General features: G+C 35.1%; 2 protein-coding genes and 1 long non-coding RNA gene across 3 annotated transcripts; 2 read left to right on the forward strand and 1 right to left on the reverse strand.

Moving 5' to 3' along the window:
• The first annotated feature begins 1,039 nt into the window (after window positions 1-1,039).
• On the forward strand, window positions 1,040-4,065 carry LOC124406365. The gene is made up of 4 exons (XM_046881764.1): window positions 1,040-1,295; window positions 1,388-1,868; window positions 2,776-2,853; window positions 2,937-4,065. Exons 1-4 carry the CDS (start codon window positions 1,133-1,135, stop codon window positions 3,298-3,300), a joined length of 1,086 nt encoding a protein of 361 aa, XP_046737720.1. The 5' UTR covers window positions 1,040-1,132; the 3' UTR covers window positions 3,301-4,065.
• A 3,954-nt stretch (window positions 4,066-8,019) lies between these two features.
• LOC124406361 (sushi, von Willebrand factor type A, EGF and pentraxin domain-containing protein 1-like) lies at window positions 8,020-24,810 on the reverse strand. Its single transcript, XM_046881756.1, has 32 exons — window positions 24,195-24,810; window positions 23,611-23,898; window positions 22,058-22,313; window positions 21,781-21,978; window positions 21,518-21,682; window positions 18,773-18,955; window positions 18,067-18,279; window positions 17,729-17,929; window positions 17,258-17,506; window positions 16,927-17,175; window positions 16,457-16,663; window positions 16,207-16,298; window positions 15,794-16,082; window positions 15,449-15,664; window positions 15,193-15,354; window positions 14,803-15,099; window positions 14,596-14,738; window positions 14,404-14,503; window positions 13,942-14,155; window positions 13,580-13,737; window positions 13,343-13,431; window positions 13,175-13,284; window positions 12,883-13,055; window positions 12,582-12,796; window positions 12,142-12,349; window positions 11,840-12,013; window positions 11,231-11,322; window positions 11,028-11,164; window positions 9,888-10,938; window positions 9,608-9,770; window positions 9,320-9,508; window positions 8,020-8,682 (listed from the first exon to the last, which is right to left on the reverse strand). Exons 1-32 carry the CDS (start codon window positions 24,495-24,497, stop codon window positions 8,501-8,503), a joined length of 6,966 nt encoding a protein of 2,321 aa, XP_046737712.1. The 5' UTR covers window positions 24,498-24,810; the 3' UTR covers window positions 8,020-8,500.
• LOC124406367 lies at window positions 16,561-17,263 on the forward strand. The gene is made up of 2 exons (XR_006929212.1): window positions 16,561-16,688; window positions 17,029-17,263. It is a non-coding gene; the product is annotated as an uncharacterized LOC124406367 (long non-coding RNA).
• Window positions 24,811-24,840: the final 30 nt, after the last annotated feature.

Raw genomic sequence — 24,840 nt, forward strand, 5'->3', positions numbered from 1 at the left:
GGAAGTATTTGCAGCTTAAAGTTGACTTTGTAAAAAACTTTGACAACATAAATTGAACATCTTAGAGATGCTAGTGCTACCCTCAGAAGATTTGATACATTCAGGTAAATATAAACGATACACATCTTAGTATTTTATCGACATTCATTTTTTTGTCGTATAATTTCGGCGTTACGTATTTCTTACGCGAGGTTTCTTCAACTTTTTAAATTCACTACGACTTCGGTATGTTACCAACGCTTTGCACGCGATGGTTGTTGGTCATGAAGATCTTCTTTTACCGGCGTGATTAGTTCCTTGGTTGATAATACCTGAAACTGCTGATACCCACAAACTCGCCCAGACCCGCCAAACTGTTACGAAAATTAACCCAAGGCTGTAAACCGTAAATATATCTTCAGTCATGCATAGATATTATAACAGAAACGTACATTTTCTACCTATTTTTCCATCTTCCCATTTGTCGATTGAGAGGGTTTTAGTTTGATATGAGGGGTTTTTGAATTTCTTAGGGGCGTGGGGGAAAATTCAAATGTTGGTGATACTGCTTTAGTCAACACCAGGCATGAAACGACCGTGGCCTGACGGTAACTGATCGAAATGCTGGAAATATATCGTTCACTAGATTTGAAGCATTTTGATTGATTACCGTTTGACTTCGCTCCGCGCCGCCGCGTTTATGTGAACCTACCCTAACAACAAAACTGTCATGGCCAGCAACCTCCTACGACATCCCCCTCACTTCGCGACAAAGTCTTTAAGTGAGATGTGTACCAACTGTCTAGTGAAATCCTCACATTATTAGGGAATTATATTTCTGGCGAATGCTACCCTGCTCAGTAACGCCATCGTGTAGAGCGCCACGTGAGTATACACGGTGTGTCCAGAACTTCTACGAAATGCCCTTTTTTTCGAGGTCAAGGCCGTTAAGTGAGATGTGTACCAGCTGTCTAAAGAAATCCCTATATTGTTAGGGAATTATTTTTCCGGCAAATGCTCCCCTGCTCGGCAGCGCTATCGTGTAGAGAGTGTAGCGTATTGTAGAGTACATAAACACGCAATGGTCATTACAATTTCGAAAATAGATTATTCCAATTGTTAATCGCAGATAAATATATAGTTTATATTGGAAATGGCGTATTCTTGCATTGTGCAGTGTTGTGGAAATAATCGTTCAAACGTAAAAATTTCTGATGAATATATCAGTTTTTTTCGTCTGCCTGATGTTGACGTGATGCGTGAAGGTTGGCTGAAGAGAATTGGGACGGTAAAAATGCCGGCAAACCACCAACATGGTGAGTATTAATTATCCATATGAATTTAATTCATTATTTTTGAACGCCACCTCTTTCTGTCAATGAACAACTATTTTTCTTGTTTCTTTCAGCTAGAATATGTTCGATTCATTTTACCGAACAATCATTCGTGAATCCTGCTAGCGCTGAAATACAAACAGCAACAAGGAATAAAAGACGTAGGCGCCTTGTACCTCATGCAGTTCCTACGTTGTATCTGACAGAAGATAGTAATTCGAGAGTAAGAGAACAGTTGGATTTCAAAATTATTCGTAAAGAATTTGTACTTCGTACGCAAAGTTCAGTGTCAAAGAAAAAACCGCCCGATGCTGAAGAAATTAGCTGTGAACAAGACAAACTCAATGTATCTGCATCGAACCAGAGTCCTGAAATCGTTTCTCTCTTTACAACTCCGACGCTACGTGAGAAACTTTCAGATCAATTCGCTGAAAATATGATACCGAAATCGTTGTATAATACTACCGAGTGCAGTACAAGATACCAGGTAGATGATACACCAATTGATGAGAACACAAAACATGACGTGAGAGCTGTAGCAACATTTCCCAGGAGGTATATACATAAGCCAGTCATTTATTTTACGCAATGCTCATTGTGCAATAGTATTTATCCCTTGTTTTTTAAGATCGGAACGATTGGGTAGATGTCGAAAGCACCATCATGATATTGCTACTAACAAAGCCATGAGGTGCACAGCGAAACCTGAGAATTTGAAGTAGGTCTTGGAGATGTGTGATCTTCTATGTTAAGGATGTATCTCAGTGTAGACGGGCTGAAAGAAGCGGAGATTCATTTTTTTTTTCTCAAGAACTGTATTTTTTTCATTGATAGATTTTTTACATCATTGGCTCCATCGAATGTGGTACTTTGTGTATTTTTTAAAATGAAATTGGCATCAAAGTCATTGAATAGCTGCCAGTGGCGTACTGCATTCCCATTATTGTCATGCTCTGAAGTGATCAAGAAAACCTAGAGTTTGGTGATCTAAAACTCGAAAAAAAAATTTCACAAAATGTGTAAATGCTGCTCGATCAATGATTTTTTTATTAACAAAATTATGGTCGTTTCCAGTTGAAAGCTGAAAACAAAAATTCAGCTTTTAACTGGAAGTCGAGTACAAAAGTTTTACTTTCAACTTGAAATGACTATAATTTTGTTAATAAGAAAAATTAATGATAGAAACAGCATTTACTATAACATATTCAGAACCTGTTTTTATGTTTGGCATGCAGTATGCCACCAGCAGCTATTCAATGGCACTTATGCCAATTTAATTTAAAAAAATACACAAAGTACCAAACTTGATGAAGTCAATGATGCAGAAAATCTTCGAATAAAAAAATACACTTATTGTGAAAAAATCACGAATTTCCGCTTGTTTTTAGTCCGTCTAAGAGGTGCCGTTTTAAATAAATAATTAGTTTGTAAATTACAGCTGAAGTCATTATTATTAATTTAGTTGTAGTTACACCGTGAAAGAAGAGAAACGTGAATCTGTCGGCGAAGAAGGATCTCCAGCATGGAAGCGAACGAAACAGTAAGGCTTCTTCCGAAAAATTTTCTGAATTACTTCACTCTTACTTCGATCATTGCAACATAATTTTTCAAAATTGTTTTCAGATTTATTACTGAGCACCTCGTCGAAAGAAAAACTGCAAATGAGGCAAAGCCTACCGAAGAAGACCCTGAAACAAGAATTAAATCGCCCATTGAACAAATTAATTATCTCCAAACGCTTGTTCAATTCTACAAGAATTCAAAGACCAAAGACGAGGGGGAAATTGAACAACTTCGGGCTCAATGTGCAGCATATGCTCTTGACTTGAAAAAGGAACAGGATGAAAAGAACAAACTGTTTGTCGAAATCAGTGAATTGCAGAAGTTAAATGAGAAACTGTATACAAAACTGGGATCAGCGGAAATCGAACAGAATGCATGCAAACAACAACAGAAAAGTATTTTACATTCCATCCTGCAATCCTAAGTCACGGAAGGACAAATTCGTTACATTTTAGAAGGGTGTAAATGGGTCAATTGATCCATTGTGATTTTGCTGCGCTATTTCCCTACAGAGTGTGAACCCAAAAGCTTATAGATACTTGAGGAATAAATTGGATTTTCCATTCCCTTCACTATCGTCACTGTGAAGATGGGCTTTAACCAAGTTCGTCATATCTGAAGGATTTATCTCAGACGTTTTGACAGTGATGGGTGAAAAAAGCAAAGTATTGACACCCATGGGAAAAATTGCGGTGTTAACTTATGATGAGATGGCTTTTACACTGGAAATATGGTTTGACTTGAGACTGGAAAAAATGGTTGGTCCTTGTACGAAAGTTCAAGTCATTATGGTTCGTGGACTCTTTAATAACTGGAAAAAACTGATGTATTACAAATTTGATCAACCAATGAATAAATTAATATTAAATGAAGCCTTATCACTGTTCGACCTAGCCGGATATGAAGTAGTCGCCTGCTCTTGTGATATTGGTAATAAAGGAGTTTGGGGAGAGCTTGGCATAAACAGTGATACTCACTATTTTCCGCACCCTACGATTAACAACGCGTTTATACACACTGTCACTGATGTTTTACACCCTTAGAAACTATTACAAAATTAGTATGTGGATGACTAATTAATTTATCTGGTTGTGGTGAAGACAGATATTGACTATGATATGCTCTTTAATGTATTACCTATAACAGTATAAGTATATTAATGGACCTGCGTATATTATTAACTCATTCTTTTATTAATATGTAATCAATAATTTTATTATTAATAATAATTACTTAAGTATGAAATAAGTTCAAATTTAACGTATATTTGGCAAATTTACTGTGCAAGAGGCTACAGTAGGTACTTTTAAAAAATTGTAATATGTGGCGTCACAACACTGCCGCGTTTTTTTCATTGTAAGCTCTGAATTGTACATAAAATTATAGAATAGACTTATGACAGTATAAGTATATTACTGTTACTCCACTTCAACTCGGTTGTACATGATTCATCTATACCCATAAATACCAAACCAATCAATTTTCGATATGTTTGAGTCCAGGAGTTGCATATGACACGTCATTCCAAAAGGCTTGTACTTTATAGTACAGATTTAAGAAAGAATGTCAAAGTTGTTGAAAAAATCTTTGATATGAAGAATCCTAAGCAAGAAAATAAATGCAAATTTTCAGACATCTTGAAGTTAAATGTTGAAGTTAAAAAAAACATATTGAATATAAAACAAAACAGTGAAAAATTATACAAAAATAAGTCAGATCAGGTTACAATATACATATAACAAAAAAATACATTCATCAAAATATTTGGTATCGACCAATTTTATCATGGTTTTTCATAATAACTTTTTGACATTATTCTTGTTAAAACTTATTGTTCTTCCAATTGTCAATAAAGTGGAAGAGTCTCTTTCAGAATTTTATATGTTCAAGAACACATAAATCTCATTACAATGGAATTTTGAATACGGTACTTCCTATACATTCTTAAATGGGGCTCAGTTCTTTTTTATATAGTTTGCTTAAACTCTGGTTAGCCTTGCAAAAATCGAGTATTATTCATCTATTAATACATAACATGAATGTCATCGTGCACATTGCGTAACACTTAACTTCCGTGATTTAATTTTTGGACCTCACACTAATATTCGAATTATTTAATGATCCAAAAAATAAGTATATTCACTAGAATATCAATCCTTAACATTATCGCCGTCATCGCTACAACTCCAGCGGTATTCAAAACACCCGCTCATCTTTGCCCCACGCAGATGCTCAACGTCACAACAATTAATCACCACCGATCTAGGGTATTTTGGCGCCGTTGGTACCGCATATACTTAAGTCAAGTCTGGCGCGAGAGGAAAACTTTTTTAAAGAAAGAAGCTGCACCCCTAAACACACCGCATTCTCTGTGATTTTGAGTTCCTGGTGTAGCGTGCGTTCCAAAATTAGCTGGCAATGTAACAAACTCCCTAGAACAGAGACAGAGCCACCCACGACCTCGGCAGCGCAAAAGAGATAAGAGATTGTTAACAGCACTGAGAACCTATATCAGAACGCACCACGTTTATGATGAGATTTTTTTAAAAGTCGTATTTCATACTCCACTTACGAACTCATAGTGTGAGTAGCACCGATCGAAGCTGAAAATTCTTCATCGGCAAAAGCATAGCAAAAGCACAAATAAATTTAATTTTGACTGATTCGTACATGGGCTAATATCCCATAACTGTTGGTATAAAAAAAAAAAAAAAAATGGCGTAGCGTCTTAACGTGTAGGGCAGCATAGCTTTTGCTTTTAAAGATTTGAAGAGACAATTTCTGAAGGCCTAAGAACGATTAACAATGTACGACTTGCTTGAAGACAAATATTCAGGGACATGCAAATTGTCTCTGAAAGGAATGGACAAAATGAAGAAATTGAAAGACAATATCAGTAGAGGTACCGATCGAACTAGCATTGTGACAATATAACCAACCAGAGAGCACATTTCATTCACCTTACTTTTATGGAATATTTTGTCGCCGATTATCTAAATGTATGATTTAAAAAATCAGATGAAATCCATTCCATCTCGAAATTACAAATATTTATTTAGAAGAAAATTCTGCTTGAGTTGACCAATGAAATAATTCGTGCCTTTTTCAACGATCAGTTATCCAAACAACTATTGAGCTCTACATCCAAGACTTCTTTCTGAGAAATAGTATTGGACGATATCATATGTGACCAATACTATAAAAATATTTTCGACATCTCTACGGAGAAAAGAAACTGTAAGATAAAAAAATTCTTCTTCATTTGGCTTGCAAATAATTTTCCAGATCCGCAAAAGTCGATTGACATTAAGCCCACGTGTGATAGAAGAATTCTGATGCAGAGCGAGTCTGTAATATTGATATTCCAAGATAAGTTTGGGATAACATTGCGGCACGTGGCTACCCAAAGAGAAAACCTTCAGATGATTAAGTGGCTGGTGAAAGAGCAAGGCAGAGATATCGATATTCGAGATAATCTAGGAATAACATTGCAGCACTTAGCTGCTCAACGTGACATTAGTATGACTGAAAATATATAGAACATTAAGCCTATTGAGAATGTAACGTTAAAACAATAAAGGTAAAAAAAAAAAAAAAACAATGAAAGATCGGTTTAAAATCAGTTAATACAGTCTGTTAAGCTTAATTTTAACACTCTGTTGTCACCAAGAGTCAAACTTTTCATCTTAATTATCCTCTATGCCCATTTCTTGATATATTCTCTCACTCCCCACATGAACACTCCTATCTATCTATCAGAGATCCATACAGGGTCTACAGCTTCATAAAAAGTCCATATTCATGGTGCATCTCTAATAGACATCTACAGAAATTCCCAATATCTATAGTCAGATTAAAGCTGGTAAGGGCTTTTCATTGGATGTTTATGACATAAGTGCAAGTATCATAGACAACTACCTTTCGGCGAATGGTCGCTCTCCCCTCTCGCCATAAAAGAGAACTTCAAATTATACATACAGATACGTTCGGTCTTACAGATACGTTCATCAACTCATTTAATTGTATTTATCAACTCTTCCTAGAGATTCAATTTTCAACAATCAAAGCCTATTATTGAGGCAGATACATTGTGGTTCTAAATGTGGTTCAAACAAAGAGTACCAGAATGTTACTGGATGACTTGATTAAGGGTAGTTGTTATGTGTATCTACTATTGGCAAAACACGTATAAATTTCTCGCATGAATTTGAACATTAAGAAACACAAAGTCCAGCGTTCTAGACTTTGCGACACTAGGCTCATACTTTACTACAGTCTCATACATACCGAACTGCTAATGGAAATTCATATTCATTAAGAAACAGAATTAGACCACTTCACCCATGACTCAGAATATAAATGATTCTGCTTCTTCTGGTTTTTGTGCAAAAGATGAGTGTCAATGTACTGCACTTTATTTTATTTTATCTTTATTATTAATTCCATGAGTTTGAGTTTAAAATTTTGTAATCTGAATGTTTCGTGACTTTATTTTATCAAGTTTTCACAACTATAAAAAACTTACTTTGTCTTTCCACGAGGTGAATGAAACACCTGTACACTGCTGTTAGCTAACATTAAGAGCGCAGCACAAGAGCAGCCTACATACTTTAACTGCTGGCAGGATTACCAGTTTGGTAGTCTTTGCCTATTTTGAATAAACTTTACGTTGAAATGGATGAAACCGATGGCTAACCAGTTCTCATGATTCGTTAATGCCTTGGAGCTTCATCCTTAACAACAGATTGAAAATGACTCATATCGCATAATGATTTGCCTGCGTCATTGGGACACCTACTTAACACTCTAATGGAAATGGTTAATAATACTTGATGCGTCAAGTAACCAGTATGGAGTGCTGGAGCATACAGATGAAATAAATTTTTATTAGCTTCAAACTTATTAATTACCGTTGTATACAATCGAGTTAATAAAGCGAAGTGGATAGTGTGTCGATAAGTTGATTCTAACATTTCTTAAGAGTCGATATTTTTTCTAAAAAATGAAAGAATATCAACCTTACCCTTTCTCAGTAATGTATGTAAATAATGAATATGGTTTTGCTGTTGAAAAAAATTTTAAATTAGATGTCTTGTTTAATTTTTTACTGTATATCAGAATACATAAAAAAGTTGAAAGTGATAATTATGGTACTTGCAAGGCATTTCTGGATCTTGTAAGTTAATAAAATCGTGGTCCTGTATTCTGCTATAACTTTATCACTTGGTAATAAGTGATGTTTTCTATGCAAAGCGTTGACTTTATTCAGCAGTGACATTCAATAAGCTATCTGATTCAGTTTGAACAACACAAGAAAGTTTAAATTCAACTTTAAAAAAATCATCATAATAATCCATCAAATTCCGCCTGAAAAAATTTGACGTTTTACAAAAATTAAGGACCCAAAGTCGACGATTATGGAAAATTCAGACGTTATTTTAAATACGACGTAGTAGGACTATATTCCTGAAACAAGAAAGATTGTGCGACTAACAATTCACAGCGTTATACAATTAAAGTACACGGAATCCACGTGAATTTCATGGCATCAATTCATACAACACAGAAGTGATCCAATATGGATATCGTCAGAATTTACCTGTATATTTACTTTACTTCCTGGCCTATTTCTGATTACTCAGTGCTGTGCAGTCGGGTACTTCACTCCATTTACCATCACTTTTGCACATTATCTTGCCTTTTATTATTTGATCAGGGCAAATGTAAGTGAGTTCAGCTTCATAGAGATAAGATGAACCCAAAATTTCAACCCCAGGAGATACGGCCGGCTTTCCACAAGTTATTCCTAGAAAAATGAAAATTATCATAACCCAATACATCTCTAATAAAAGTTTTGAATGCAAGACTCCGCTTTGAATTATTTAGAAAATTTTTTTATTCTTCTGAGAAATGTGGGATCAGATAAAATTAGATTATTCCCAAAATTTGTATACGATATCCCTAGTCCGAGTCCATAGAATTTGGGAGCGGAAGCTACGATAAAATAATAACTATGATTTCGCCAGTGAAACTGATTTTTAAAAATAAAATTCCTTTACTCTTGAACATTAATTCAATATGTATTTGTGGAAGAACATATATGTCAATATTTTCACATACATGCCTTATCATGATCCAATTCTAGTACAACTATAACGATTAAATTAGTGGTCTCAAATATATATAACACATTGACCCATCCCTATGTAATTCTGATCTGAATCATTGTTACAGAGTTAGTATTAACCACGTTTCACAGTGATTTCTTAGGAATTAGGGATAAGTTCGAAAATCTTACACACATTCTCAAAACATTTACTATCACTTTAAAGTACTGCAAACATGCTCAAAACATTTACTATAACTTTCAACTACTGCAAATTTTTCATCGTAATTTTCAACTAGCAAATTGTAAGTCAAGTTCAATTCGAAAATTCACTCACTAGAACATCTTCCGCTCATCCTGGACCATTTTCCGATTGCCAAACATCGCACAGTTCCACGACCATACATTTTATAACCAGAAATGCATCGATACGAAACCATATTACCAGAAACATAGCCACTAATTTCAGCACTGCTATCATAAAGGACTGTATGACGACGGGTTGGTGGCTTTCCACATGTTACAGCTGGAAAAAATCAAGAGTAATAGATGTGTGATACTCACGTCTTAATTACATAAGTGATTAAAGCTTATCGGCTTGTGTTTTTTTCTTTAAAAGACTTACATTTGCAATTAGTTATTGGTGACCATGTGCCATTTGAAAGGCATTTTGCGCTTTCACCACCTACAAGCATGTGTCCGTTGTGACATTTGAACCTAACAGAATCACCCACCTTTATCACACTGCCGTTAGTAACATCGTCAACTATATATCCGTTTGCTGGTGCCTGAAAATCAGTTCAAATGTAATACTTTTCACAGTCATGTGTTGGTTACTAAAATGATTCTATGGCCAATATAGTTGAAAATTTGTCCACTTTGGATAGCAGTTACATTTCCTATACCTTTGGTAAACTGCAAACAGTTTCTCGGCAGAGAGTTTCCTTTTTCTCATCCACAACCCGTTGAAAATCCTCGTTGCTCATCTCTTTATGCATAATTTCCCACACACCGTTTTCATTGCATTTCCATGTAACGTTTCTCAAAATCCTGTTTGTTCCAATACCATCAAAATGAATCTTTGTGTCATTTACACACGTTAAGCTTATCGTGTTACTAAAAACATTCCCAGTATTCTTGAATATGAAGTTCTGCAGAGTCCCTTGAACGTATTTGTTTGCACGAAAAATATCCACAATATCTTGGTTTTCAATATCCTTCTCTATTTCACTGTCAAATTTTATTTCATCCATATTTGTACTTAACACATTTATTATTGGGTGATTTTCCACGTTACATTCCCGAGGTTCACAATCCGATGCATCAGGAGACCATGTTTCGTTATTTGTACATTGCCTAATAGAAGGACCAACTAGTTTGTATCCTTTGTTGCATTTTATCAAAATCCGTGCCCCGGGTGTGAAAGAAGTATTGAACTCGATTTTAAAATCGTCAGGCAAAGTATTATTTTTTGTCATATTACTTTGGGAATCCGAAGAGTTTCGTTCGTCAGTGAAAATAGGGACATCAAAGGGGCCGTCAAAATCAATCAAAGGTTCAGCGCTAATGGGTACCAATTTGCTCACGAATGTTAAATTCCCAAAAGCGCCACTGCCTGAAGTTTCTGTCGTAGTATCGTTGCTGCTCAAAAGGTAATATTTTCCATTTTTAATCGGCTCTGGTCTGGGACAATGCAGCGGAACGCAATTTGGAACCAATCCATTCCACGATCCATTATTAGTACATTGCATTCGAAATTCTGCAATCATATTACGATTGCCAAGAAATTTGAAACCCTGGTGACATGAGAATCCGACAATATCGCCATAAAAATAGCCAGATACCAAGGATGCGCTGTCCTCTGACAAGTTGTAGTTTTCAGAGTTTACAGAAGTTTCTGCAGGTAACATTGCTACACCAGTCGAAATATTAGATGCTATGTACGCATTTTCTATCCTGATAAAACAACAATGTAAATATTAAATTTTTATGACTGCCTGATAATTTTGTGTATATTTTGTACAATGAAAATATAATTAACTTACAATTCCGGCGGAGGGCAACCAAACGCGATGCATTGAGGTACAGCATTGTCCCACTCTCCATTTTCCATACAAGTTAAATACATATTTCCAAGTACACGAAAGCCAGGATTACATTTGAATGCCAACTGATGTCCAACCTGTTGCAGGGTTCATAAATTATAGTAATATAGATGCGCAAAAAGGATAGAAAGTAATATTTATACCTGCAAAATAGATGTGTCATTTCGCTCATGATCCTCGATCAAGTATTCGATGTCACCGTTGTCTGGGGCGAGTAAGTTTTTGCATGTTTTACCTTTTACAAACATGTCAACTCTGCATTATTTCATACTGCGATTACAACTTTAGTATTTTAAATTATTGGTAACGATATTCTAGCTTTAAAGAAACTCATGAAACCTAGCAGTGATGAAGTAAATTGACCGTCATTTCAGTAACAGAAAAAGAAACCATTTTTGGACACTCGGCTTTCTCCTCAAACCGCCCAAAATATATTTATTATTGAACGGACAGTTTTGTGTTCAATTATACATTTTCAAGTCGAAATTATGATTGTCTGGTTTCTTCATGAGATACTTTTCTCAAAGACTCGATTTTCAATCGAATTTTCTCTAGATTTATGAAGACAAATTCCTCAACCTTTTTTATGGTAATAGTAATTCTAAAATATTTATCATTACTTCATCATTACATTACTGTTTTGATAGCCAATTTTCTTAAATTCAAGGACAAGCAATGCCTAATAGAGAATGAGAAAGTGGCAAAAAGCCAAATAAATATTTCCTAGCAATTATTGTATAAAACATTCTTACTGATGCATAAAGGCTGCACTCCGCTCCATGTTCCATCAGCCATACAAATTCGATTTGGATTTCCTCTTAATAACGAACGTTTTTTACATGAGTAATGAATTTGGTCACCGTAACTGTAAGATTTCCCACGTAACTGCCCTCTTGGAAAATATCCAGGAAAACCACATTTCACTCCTGAAAATTCGTTGAATCGATTTCGTCAATCAACAATTAATCGCAGACTGAATAACGCAAATGTTTAATGATATTAGACAAGAGTTTATTTATGCAAACAAGAAAACTTTCTGCTATGTAATTCTCACTTGTGCACGTTGGAGTAGAGTAACCTTCCCATTGTCCTTGTTTTAAACATCTCCTGTTAAGCACTGCACTTTCTTTTTTTCCAAATTTGACCAGGTACCCTTTATCACACGTATAGACTATCTCCGAAGCATCGTCATTTACTTCGATTCGTCCTTTGAACGGAGCTTCAGGTAATGAGCAAGTGCGACAGAAGCTGCTATTCTGAATCTAATAAATTGTAACAATTTATTCGACGGTAATAAAAATATTTTGGTAAGAAAATGTTCACTCGAAACAAACACATTTCTCGATCATGTTGTTATTTGTGAAAATTTCAACTATACGTAAACAATCGATGATCCAGCACATATCATGTACGAATAACTTATGCCACAGACTTCACATAATACATTAAATGCTACAATTAAACAGGAAAGAAATTAGTTTGAAGTAAGTTTACCTCAATATTACCATGAACATATTGTTGAAACTGAGCCCAACTGTACAACGATCCGTGATAAGTCTCACACTGCTGACTTAACTTTTTTATGACATCACCGCTCAAAACTTCATCCCATATATCTAACGAGCTAAGCTTTCCTAGCAATGATTCTGATTCGGAAAAGCCACCACCTACACGATCTTGTTCTTGTCCAATGACCAGAGTGCCATTTCCTGATTAAATAAATGGTACAAAGACTGCACGTTATCTGTGAAGTATTATTATCCTCGATAATTGTTTACACGTTCGCTTTCGTTACCTTCAATCACCGTTTCACTTGCCAATAAAGTGCCATTTTCTCTAACGATACCATCCACAAACACCTGCCAAAATCCAAAGACATTTTCCCAAGTAACGCATAAAAAATGCCAGTAGCCATCATTGGCAGTAATGTCAGTGACGACTCTTTTCCCATTGATGTAAACAACGAACCTGTAGAACAATAGAATTGAGCCATTATAAGGTAGTGAAATGTAACCAATTAAGTATCTTTTTGTTCGTATTTCCGGTGAACGAAAAACGAGATTTCTTTTATCTGTTGCAATTCTCACCCATTGTAATCTGTCAGTGTAAGAGCATTGTCATGAATGCGTGTAGCGTAGGAAAGGACTGTGCCATAGTTGAACGTATCTACCGATTGAAGCCACAAACAAACAGTAAACTGAAACAAATCTCAATTAAGTTTACATACTGCGTGCAATTATTTTTTCTCTACTCACTTGTGATAGATTTTTGTTTGGTCCACTCATCATCACGTAATCTGTTGTCCCAGATTTGGGAAAGTTCATCATATACGAGGACGATAATTCTGTAAACATTAAACAGTTTTTTAGTACGAGATTCTGCATCAGAAAACCACAATGATATAAATTTAAATGGTGATTTAATTTAAGAACACAACATTAGTTTGCAGTAAACATATCGCTTTGTTTAGTTGTACAAAAATTTTTACACACCATTTTCACACTTGGATCCATTAAATTCTTTCCGACATTCGCAACTAAAATTCGAGAGATTGTTTATGCATGTTCCATTATTCATACAAGGTGAATCTTTACAGTGATCCACCCTTGTAGTACAATCGATTCCTGTATAACCCTCTGGACATTCGCACCTGGAACGAGAAATCAGAAACTGCATATTACAGAACCCGAAGAAATGTTTGTTAAAAAAATTCTCCAGACATTGCTTTAAAATGGTTAACAACTAAATTTAAATACCTATTTCGTGAAAATTAATAGTAACTTAAAAAAATCTTTGACATTTGACTATTAATATTAGCTGTCTGTATAAGATTGATAAAACCAAACATGCGAACCTGTAACTTTTTTTGGTTGCATTTAATTCCTCGATATTAATGCACACAGCGTTTTGGTGGCAGGGTAACCAATCACAAGGAAGCCGGCTACAACGACGTCCTAAGAAACCCGGTTTGCAGATGCATTGCCACGTCTCATTAATGGTACGACATTTGGATTCGGATTCACAGGGCGATGTCTCGCAATGGTCGATCTCTATTTCGCAGTTATCACCTTGAGCATGGAATTTGAAAACATTGTCATAAGTGTAAGGGATTACAATATACCTTCAGAAGAAGCTTTTATTATATTTGAACTTGAAGCAACTTACTTGTCGATCCATTGAGTGAAACAAAAACATAATCAGCATAAAAACCAAAGTCAGAATAAGGTAGTTATCTCATCTAATACTCGTTTATGAATATATAGTGAGAGGAATGAAAGTGACATATGGTGTAATGTATATGAAAACTCGTATTCACCTTCGAATCCATTTTTGCAAACACACTTGTAATCCGCCTCTGTGCTAATACACGATCCTCCGTTCTGGCATGGATTTGTTGAACATTCGTCGACATAAATCTGAGAAATAGCAATTATAGAAAGTTTAAAACAAATACCACAACTTCGAGAAGTGTATTCCAAGATTTTTGAAATAGTTGTATATTCTCTACCTCACAATTGATTCCTGTGTAGCCGCTCTTGCATAGGCATTTATGTTCTAACGAATTTTTAATGCTATTTACAGCAATGCATTGCCCTTCGTTTAAGCAAGGCAAAGAATCGCATGGATTTGGACGAATCTCGCATTTGGAACCTGGAAATAGCATGATCGATCAGATCACTGTAAATACAAATAAATCGATATACTTTATCCTCACCAATAAAATCTCCAGTACATTCACACTTGAAGTCACTATCGACTGGCACACATCTTCCTCCATTATGACAAGGGTTTTCATCACAAGGATCCTTGTCAGCATTATCGATGACAAGACATTGGTGAATGCTACTAGAGCCACGATTGTGCGTCGTTGAGTTTGCTGGGCAAGGTATGCATTTCAACTGAGCATAATCAGGTTGATAAAATCCTATTGCACAAGTGACACACGGCTCGAAGGCAAGAGTCGTTTTGTGGTGGCGTTTTCGTCGAGAATAGTAACCAGGACGACAAAAATCTATAGTTAATAATAAGACTTAGTAATCACGTTAAAATAATTCTAAAAAATTACTTCAACTAATTTATTCATTGTTTCAAACAAATGACTCGCCTAAACAGTCTGACGCGCGTTTGGAATGCTTCCTTCTAGTAGAAGTATGTTCCGGACATTTCTTACAGGTGCTAGATCCGATGTCCTCTTGATATTCTCCCAACGGACAGGACTGACACTGATTCTTTGTTGTGTTGTGAAATGTACCACTTGGACATTTGACTAAAATAAATATTGTGAGGTGTGATTTGTCATATGATATGAGCAAAACTATCTTATAAAGAATCGAATCGCCGTGAGGAAACCATTTGCTTACCACATCGGTGCTTCTTCAGGACGCTCCCAGTAGAGCAGAGTTCTTTTGGTTCTTCGAATATTACATAAAGACGTAGCACTTGTTTACTGATATCTTGTAGGCTTGTTTTATTGTCGAGAAGACTTAACTGACCACCTTCCATCATTGCTTCTATTTTCTGTCTCAACTGAATGATTTCTTGATTTGAATTATTTCCATTATCATCAATCATTTTTCCTGAAATAAAAGGATTGCCAAGCCGTAAACAAATTGTATTTTATCGACTTTTCTATATTTACCTGAATATAATAAAACATTAATAGTCAATGATCTTAATAAACCAACAAATAATTACTGAATCTTTACCAATAATTTTGTACTTCAATTCAATTTTTTCCCATTTATCGTCAGATTTTGTGTTGTTTTTTGGAGAATTTTGAGCTCTTCTAACAGTAATTTTGTCATTTTTTAGAAAACGTTTAACACTTCTTCTCAGTTTACGAGTCGACATATTCAGAATGGTATGCGAAGCATTGCTGTTTTCATCCATTCCGCTATTGCAATCGAGCGCAGATTGAGAAACATTACATTCAACTTCATTGTCACACACCTCTTTCAATCGTGATTCCAATCCAGCTTTGATGTTCTGACTCAACTGATAAAGAAAATTATGCGACTAAAAATCTGACACGAAGGTACATTTTCAATTAAATTATACATATTTGAGATTTTTTATCCAAAGACCATAATCATATATTGCTTCATCAGAGTTTACTTACTGAATTCAGAGCTGTCGAATTATTGCAGTTAGAAGTATTTGTATCCAATACGACAGTCAGATCTTGAGATATGGCATAGGGTACTTGCGTCACTGAAAGTATTGAGTATTCAATGGTATTGATTACTTTCCTATCAGGAAAATTTTGCATAGCTAAGAAAACGATTTTCAAATTATCTAATTTGCAAAATATCGAGAAACCTTCATCACGCTTCTGCGCTATCAGCATGTTAATAAATCTACATACTAACCAGAACAATCAGGAAACACGTCGTTATTCCATGAATGATTGCCATTGTTACAAGTCAAAGTTACATTCTGATCATCTATGTATGAAGCTGTTTCAGGTAATACGAAACCGTAGCCTTCGGCGCATACCACAACACACTGAATCCCTTCCTGCAGCACGGAGCAATCGCTATGCCCATTTATTGGAGATGGAACGTTTTTACATGCATCTAAATTGGAATTTGCGCAAAAATGGTAACCAATATTTAGCATTGAAATGAATAATTGAATAAAGATATTGACTTTAATAACCAGCTTAATTTAAGTAGAACGTAGTATCAATTGCTAATTGGCAATGAATTTCACACTCTGTAACGAAAATTTTACTCCTTAAAACATTATTAAGCATTTCTTAATTTATATAACATACTTATGACTTTACTACGATTTAAACTTTCAATTCAATGGCTGTGGGTATATTAATTAGATTTACCTTCTACAGTGAGATTAAATGCGCAAGTTCTCGTATTATTAGCCTTGTCTGTTGCATTGTAAACGATTTGAGTTATCCCAAGATTAAAAATCTCTGTCCCAGGTGTATGACTTTTACTGATCTCTAGAGGATGTCCAGAGTTGTCATAAAATACAGGCTCGTCCCAGGTAATATTTATTGCTGTCGACTTGTTCTCAAGTAGAAAAATAGGAGGATCAACGCAGTTTTCAACAGTGGGTGGTTCCTTGTCTGTAAAATATCTGTTTATGCATTTGAACTGAAAACAGAATATATTATTGGTTAATATTAGAACAATTTACCAGATTTTTACCTATAACAGTAGCACTGAAGTTGCATTCCGCTCTATTTTTACTAGCATCTTGTGCTACGTACGTAACCACGTGAGTTCCGATACTGAATTTCCATGGTGCTTTGACAGCTGGCTCGGTCCAAAGCATGGGAGCAGCCTCGGCATTATCGACTGCTACTGCATCTGTCCAATTGACCATGGAATAGTTTTTTCCTGGCAAGGTCTCAGCAGTGATGTTCGAAGGACAAGTTATAGTTGGGGGAGTGCTATCTATCGAAATTCAAAAATATTATATCACAATTAGTGAAAAGTAATTGAGTATCTCGATTCAAGACTAATACTTTCAATATCAATTCAACGGAAATCAATTTTCAGAGAGAGATATGACGACATTGGAAAAATCAAAAATAACAGAATTTTCCTAACACAAGATCTAGTTCTACACGATTCCCCCCCCCCCCCCCCCCCCCCCCATTTATTTTATTTGCTCACCTATACATTGGGTCGCGTTGTGACGATGCGACCAAGTGCCGGTGAGTCCAACACAGACTTTGTTCTCTGGACCCGTGAGAGTGAAGCCTTCTTTGCATCGGATGGTACAGTTTGTGGCGAAAGGCAGTTTATTGAACCCTGTGCACTGTGCCGGAGTTATTTCACCATTTGGCACAGATCTCAGGGGATGACATTTGATTGCTGTTTCAGAAACCAATAAAAGCTTGTCATTATGATTATTACCAATACACCACATAAATAGTACCTGAGGTGTAATGTTTATTATTTCTTTCCGAGAGAATCAAGAAATTGATCAAACCAAATAATAAAAAACTTACGTCGGCAAGAGACCCTAAGGCCATCCCATCTTGACAGAGGCAAACAATTTCTGGCTCTGCTTCCACGCAACTGATAACCCAGATCACATTTGTATTCACAATGAGTGTCTATTGGATATGCAGTGAGGCCGGCATTTATCACCTGATGCTCGTCCTCGTGCTCACACCGTATTCTTCCATGCGGCGGTGCTTTTAGTGCCGGACATGTTTTTACTGGAACGTTATTTTGGTAGTACATATAATGATCTAGTCAAATTATTTGGAATTTGGTATTTCCAGACTTGTTTGGAAGATAAAAAAACTTCTAGAGATTATACTATACCTAAACATTATTGATGGCCAAGATAATACTTTAACTGTTTACGATAGTGGAAGGTATACTTTGACGCAAATATATCTCAACTATTATCCAAAACTAATCCCTATAGTCAATGCACATGCTTGAATGCTCAGGAATTGAAATAAGACCCATAAATAAATTCCTGTAAATAATCTGGAAAATTCTATTGAACACTTTGAGTACGCGTTATTCCACTTATTAACAATTACATTAATTTTACAATCTTAGGAGTCACTTATGTTAAGCTCATAATTATTTTTCCAAGTGTTTAATACAATTATAAATAAACGTTTTACAGAAATAAAATTAATATTCTCATTGTGGAAATATTATTTCTGGTATATTGAGAAATGAAATTATACTTACAAAGACACTGTGGTTGAGTACCAGACCACACACCACTGTTAAGACAAAGTCGAATGCTGTCGCCAGTTAAATGAAAACCAATTTTACAACGAACTCCACACGCAGCATTAACAACATTATTACAGGCACTTGCTTTCACTAAATACCCATTTTCTGGCACTGTCAGTTTGGGACACGTTATGGCTGTAAATAATAGAGGAAATGTTTTTAACAAGAAATTGTCTTCCTGCACGATCATTGCGTAATTCAAAGTGGTCAAAATATATTGCGCGCTTTCCTTTTACGTTAATTTTCTGACACAGCACGACAATTAGTCACTTCATTGGCCTATTCCGTTAGATCTGACCAATGAAATCACTTCGTGTCGGTTTGTGTCGGAAAATAAAAGCAGCAGAACTTCAAACTATAAATTTTATAAGAATAAGCACTCCAAAGAGTCAGACTGAAATCAAAATGATATTTCAGATGTTTTCATTTAGATACTTAATGAAATAAATGGGGAATTATTTCAAACAGCAGAACTTCAAACTATAAATTTTATAAGAATAGGCACTCCAAAGAGTCAGACTGAAATCAAAATGATATTTCAGATGTTTTCATTTAGATACTTAATGAAATAAATGGGGAATTATTTCAAACAGCAGAACTTCAAACTATAAATTTTATAAAAATAAGCACTCCAAAAAGTCCGACGGAAATCAGCATAATATATCAGATATTTTGATCTATATTTTTACTGAAATGAATATATGTGGAATTATTTGACTACCAATTTTCATGAATTTGAAATATTGTCAGAAAAGTTCAGAATATCAAAGTAATTTTTATATCATGAATAGGCTTGATGATTCTCTACTGAAGAGGATCCGTTTTATAACTACAAAGTTAAGTTCAAATAGAATTTTTTTAATTAAAGGGAAGATTGTAAATGAAGTGACCGTTTAATATGCCTTACACAGCCACACAAAATAAAAATTTTGACCCTGGGGTCAGGCTATTTTTTCTATATGTTTTTGGGGTCGCTGAATTCGGATTCGAAGTTCATTTCGCCCCATAACGTCAGGTTTTTAACATAACCCTAAAAAATTTTACAATCCAAGCCCAGTGAGCCCATTATATATAAATATATTAAACCTCATAATCTCTCAACCCCATAACCATTCGACCTCTTCACCCCTTGGCCTCGTAACCTCTTTACCCTATCATAACCTAAAATTCCAATAATCACATAACCTCGAAAATGATAAATAACGAACAACAACTGTCAAGTAGATAGAATTTTAGTCATTCGCTTTTTTTAACTATTAACGGGATCTTTTTTGATCGCAGGATCTGTGCAATGGGTTCCATTTGCGCTTTCCATCGTATTTCTCTGCCTGTTTCTCTTGAGCATCCGACAGAAATCCTTCATCCATCATATTTTCATCATGAGTTTTCATTATAATTAGAAATGATTATTATAATGAAAACTCGTACTTATCTCATAATACATAGTGTTATACATTCTTTGACACCAAATATGTAGAAAGAACATTGCATTTATTTTGTTATTTCAACTGTTATATGGACCAAGTTTTGCAAACCCTAATATGTCGGTAATTATTATATAATCTACGAGAATGATTTTATACTCAGAAGCACAATAAATATCGATCAAAATGATGAACTTTCGAAGTAAAAAATCTATTGATTTTGTGGCAGCTTCTAAAAATTTTGAGGAAAGCGTTAATCAAACCAAAAGAATTCACGATAGTTGGTTTAGAAGATATGGATGGCTGCTCAATGAATACGAGTAAGTAAGATGCAGACTGTATAGTTTGATTATAGTAACATGAGAAGAATATTTTACAACTTATTCTTATACTCGCAAAAGATGTAGAGCTGACAATTAAAAGCAAGATACATACAAATAGCACGTAATACAATAAAATTTGTTTTGAATATTTAATGTCAGTTGGTATGCTCTTTGTTTGATGAATGAAATGCTACACAGCTTAACGATATAGTTAGAAAGCGAACTTATAAATTTGAAGACAGATTCTTGAAGAAGGAAAAGAACTGTGCAGAGAACGAAAAGGAGAACTAAAACTTCCAGAAACCAAAAGGAATGAGAGATCTTGTCTACCTTATCCTGAAACAACTAGTGGTCAAGTACGTGGGAATGTAGAATCTAGAAATATGAAGTAAATATTGCATTACTTACAACAGGGCTCATCAAAACAGTTATCAAGTTACCCTGATTTTTTTTTTACATGCAAGGTTCTGTGCAATATTACATAAATGACTGCAAAATGAACTGGCTTTAATTATAGTGTTTATGGTATGTGGTATCTTAATTTGTACAACTGAGACCAGATATCATGGACACCATTTTCGTGCATTTCGATTATCATGATGTACAAATGTATAATTTAGAAAAATTTTCATCGGATCAGTGTAGTATTTATAAGTTGATATTTAACACTGTCGTTTTACATCTTGTGTTCTGTTCAGTACGGATGGCTCGCAGCAAAACAGGATTTTAAATTGGAAAAATATGGTTCGTACATGTTTACGTATCCCATCGAAGAGCCGGTTTTAATACCAGGAGACTTCCCCACTATTGCAGCTGGCAAGGGTTTCATTTGAAAGCTTATATCGCAGTTACATTGCTATGAATAAACTACTACTTGTAAAATATATCTATACACTATTCACATGGAATTGATACACGAAATAAATCCTTTGTCAATAAATTCAACTGACCTTCACATTTATTGCCATTGGTGGTAAACCCTGCTGTGCAAACACAATCAGCTGAACTAATTGCAGGGCTCTTGATAGTAACGTGATTCAAGTCTGGACAAGGAATACAGGCAGCATTGGAATCTCCTGGGATATCACCAGGACTGAATGTTCCATTTGGACAAACTGTAGGTAATGAAATCCACAAATCAATCCAATGGAAATGCCGCAGTGAAGAATTACGTGTGAAGTGATACGATGTGAAAATATATCTGGGTACCAACGTTGACAGGAACCATGAAATCCAGATCCAAAATAACCAGGGTGGCATAAACAGGCGTAGTGGCCAGTGGCTGTTCCGCAAGCACAAGATGCATTCATGTCACAACACTGCGTCTCATTGATTTTAGTCGAATTATCGGAGCACAGTAAATCACAGTCTTGTAACGAATTAACTTTAATATATTCTCCGGTCTGCAAGTCTGTAATATTAATAATCGGTGTTATTCGTGTTAATATGAGTGACAACAACTATGAGTGAAAATTTTCTATACGAATCACCATGATGCAATGCTTTGCGAGCCAGTGACTCGAATTCAGGAAAACTGTCCAAGAGGTAGCTGTGAGCGTAGCCAGGTTCACTCGCTATGTCGTGCAACTCCCCAATATTTCCTGTTCGAATTCCGAAGGTGAAAACAACGACACCAGCGTTTTTTAACAGAGTGGCAGCTGGCCTAGGGTCTCCTCCGTTGCTAAATCCATCCGTTACCAGGAAAACAGCTGTACGGGCACCTAGTCGTCTGTGTTGTAAAATATCCTGCAATTATCGTGTTACTAGAGTTGATTGTATGAACAATATCTATGCGATGCAAAAAAGAAAGTTTTGATTTAAGAGAGATTTTCTCAATTATTGAATATTTAATAAAAAATTAAACTTGCTCTTAAAGCAAGATAGCACAAAAGTGATACAGCACTTGTGCTAAGCTAAGAAAGGCTTTTGCTTCTGTACTAAAATGAATTCAAAAAATAAGTATGTACTTATACGTCATCTGGTAAAAACAAATTTCGTACATAGAAATAACTTTTTCTCGGGTATTGGTGATTTTAAAAAGTATATAAAGTACTGAATTGATACTGTTTAGACAGAAACACAGCAGCTCTAAATAAGGACATTAATCTGAAAAATGTAAGATGTCCGTCCGTTTTCTGAGTTTCTATTAAAATTGGAAACGAATTTAAATAATTATTTCGAAAGAAATTCTGAAAAACTCTGTAAATAACACAATTTCGAGATAAATTTGGCTAATAAATTGCCAATGTTTTTTTTTACAATTCCGAGATAACTTCAGTTGAATTGTTTACATACTTTACTTATGAAATTTATAATACTCGTACAGTTTTCTGAAAGCTTGGTGAAATCCTTCGAAATTTCTGAGTATCTCTAAAAGGAAATTTAAACCTTTCTCATATCTCTGAGAAAAATTCCTCCGCCAGTGATATTTTACAATATTATAACAGAGTTCAGAATTTATTTTTGAGGATATGGTGTTATAATTTCGGAATTCAGAAGCAATAATATTAGTGTGATTAATTAAAAAATACCATTAATCATTCCGATTTCTTTAGTTACTTCTTGTAACAATCACCGATTGATTCGTTACGACAAATGAAACAATAATTCGATTCGAATTGAAGAGGAGACATAAAAAGGCTGTAGGGGGCCATGTTTTTTTTTTAATCCAAAGACAAAATAACTGTCGTTGACTTGACTGTTGAATATCAATGATTTCATTTACGCGCACAAAGAAACTCGCCTTGTGCAATATATTGATTAAGTACCTCCATTGTATCGAGTTTTAAGTTTCGATTTTCGATACCAAATTCATACTTGTAAATCAAGAAAATGTAAAAGACTTTTTTTATCTGTGATCAATAAAAAATCTTTTTGTAAATCTCGATATCCTGCCAGTAATATTTACTAAATATCCACTGCATGACCTATAACAGTAACTATGCAGCGAGGAAAAAACAATTTTTCACCGTTTATTGAAATTTTGGTTGGCTGGCACTCATATGAGCCTTTTTTTAGCTCTCCTCTTCAATTGCGTACTTACAAGGGCTTCGAGTAGAGCACCTCGGGTGTAAGTTCCACCGCCTGTGTATTCGATGCTTCCGATCTGATGATTGAGCAAATTGCACTTATGATTGTCATCTTCGACGCTCGATATTTGATCCACATGTCGTATTACGTCGGTTTTTCCAGCAAAGGTCACAACGGCAACCCGCGTGGCTTCTCTGGCTACGGTAAAATCTGCTAGCAATTTACGAACGAAATTCAACTCACTTCGAAAATTTTCCAAACCAACTGACGCCGATGCATCAACAAGAAAAACCAGTTCCACCTGAAAGAATAATTATTATCACAGTTCTAGCCGTTATTTGTGATTTTGTCAATTACATTTATTCGATATTTTAATCACAAATTTCAAATGTATTTCATTCTGGTGATATTTTCAATAACGACATTATACAGGAAAAATATCTTTCTGTATTATCAAAAACAGATTTTACAATAATTGTGCAATGGAAAGTTTTGTATATACTTAATAAACCGTTTTACTTATAATTAGTCAATTAATTTACTAACTTTAATAATTTGTCATTTTCCTTATGAATATTTTACAAACTGTGTGTATACCTGGTCAGTTTTATCCCGCAATTGATCGACGTGGATTTTGAGCATTTTCGACAGAACTTCGACTTTCATTTTAGAAATATGAGGGAAACTTTGTTGCTGAAATGATTTTTTCCTCAGTCCGTTGTTGAGGAAGTCCGCAGCCGAAGAGTTTGCAGACCCAGCGTCTTGATCCTGATTGGCTGAACGGGTGCCATTGAAATCGTGTAATTCATTCGATTGATGAACTTCGAATGAATAATCACGACGAACTAGGCCAAAAACACTAAATAATAACAAAAAAATTCTAAGGTTCAATGAAAACATATTCACACGATATATGGATTATATTTATTGCCGCTGAAATTAGTTTCGCACGGTGAAAACACAATATTTAAACCGATTAGAAATTTCGAATCTTTAAACAATAATTTTCAAGCAAGAGATAATTCACTTCTTATACGGGTACAAGGAATCATTCTCTTATGTCTTTGGTGCCCGTGAAAATTTTAAGGACGATTAAGAACGTATCAATGAAACGAACGCCAAGACCCGACTGCGTTATATTACTTCAATTAGTATGAAACTCTAAAGCCTGAGGTCTAATAGTCCCGCGGGTGGATGGCAAAAGGCAAAAGAAATGCGTTGAAACAAGGGACACACTGTTCTT

Source organism: Diprion similis, chromosome 5 (genome assembly GCF_021155765.1).
Source record: "Diprion similis isolate iyDipSimi1 chromosome 5, iyDipSimi1.1, whole genome shotgun sequence".
NCBI lineage: Eukaryota > Metazoa > Arthropoda > Insecta > Hymenoptera > Diprionidae > Diprion > Diprion similis.

Excerpts from the sequence above, each read along its gene's own strand:
- LOC124406361 (XM_046881756.1), bottom strand. The coding sequence starts at position 24,497 with ATGTTTTCATTGAACCTTAGAATTTTTTTGTTATTATTTAGTGTTTTT. Across the intron at positions 17,930-18,066 it reads CCTTAGGGTCTCTTGCCGAC|CAATCAAATGTCATCCCCTG; the intron begins GTAAGTTTTTTA and ends TTTCTGAAACAG. Across the intron at positions 17,176-17,257 it reads CTTCAGTGCTACTGTTATAG|ACAAGGAACCACCCACTGTT; the intron begins GTAAAAATCTGG and ends GATATTTTACAG.
- LOC124406365 (XM_046881764.1), top strand. The coding sequence starts at position 1,133 with ATGGCGTATTCTTGCATTGTGCAGTGTTGTGGAAATAATCGTTCAAAC. Across the intron at positions 1,869-2,775 it reads GTAGCAACATTTCCCAGGAG|TTGTAGTTACACCGTGAAAG; the intron begins GTATATACATAA and ends TTATTAATTTAG. Across the intron at positions 2,854-2,936 it reads GCATGGAAGCGAACGAAACA|ATTTATTACTGAGCACCTCG; the intron begins GTAAGGCTTCTT and ends AATTGTTTTCAG.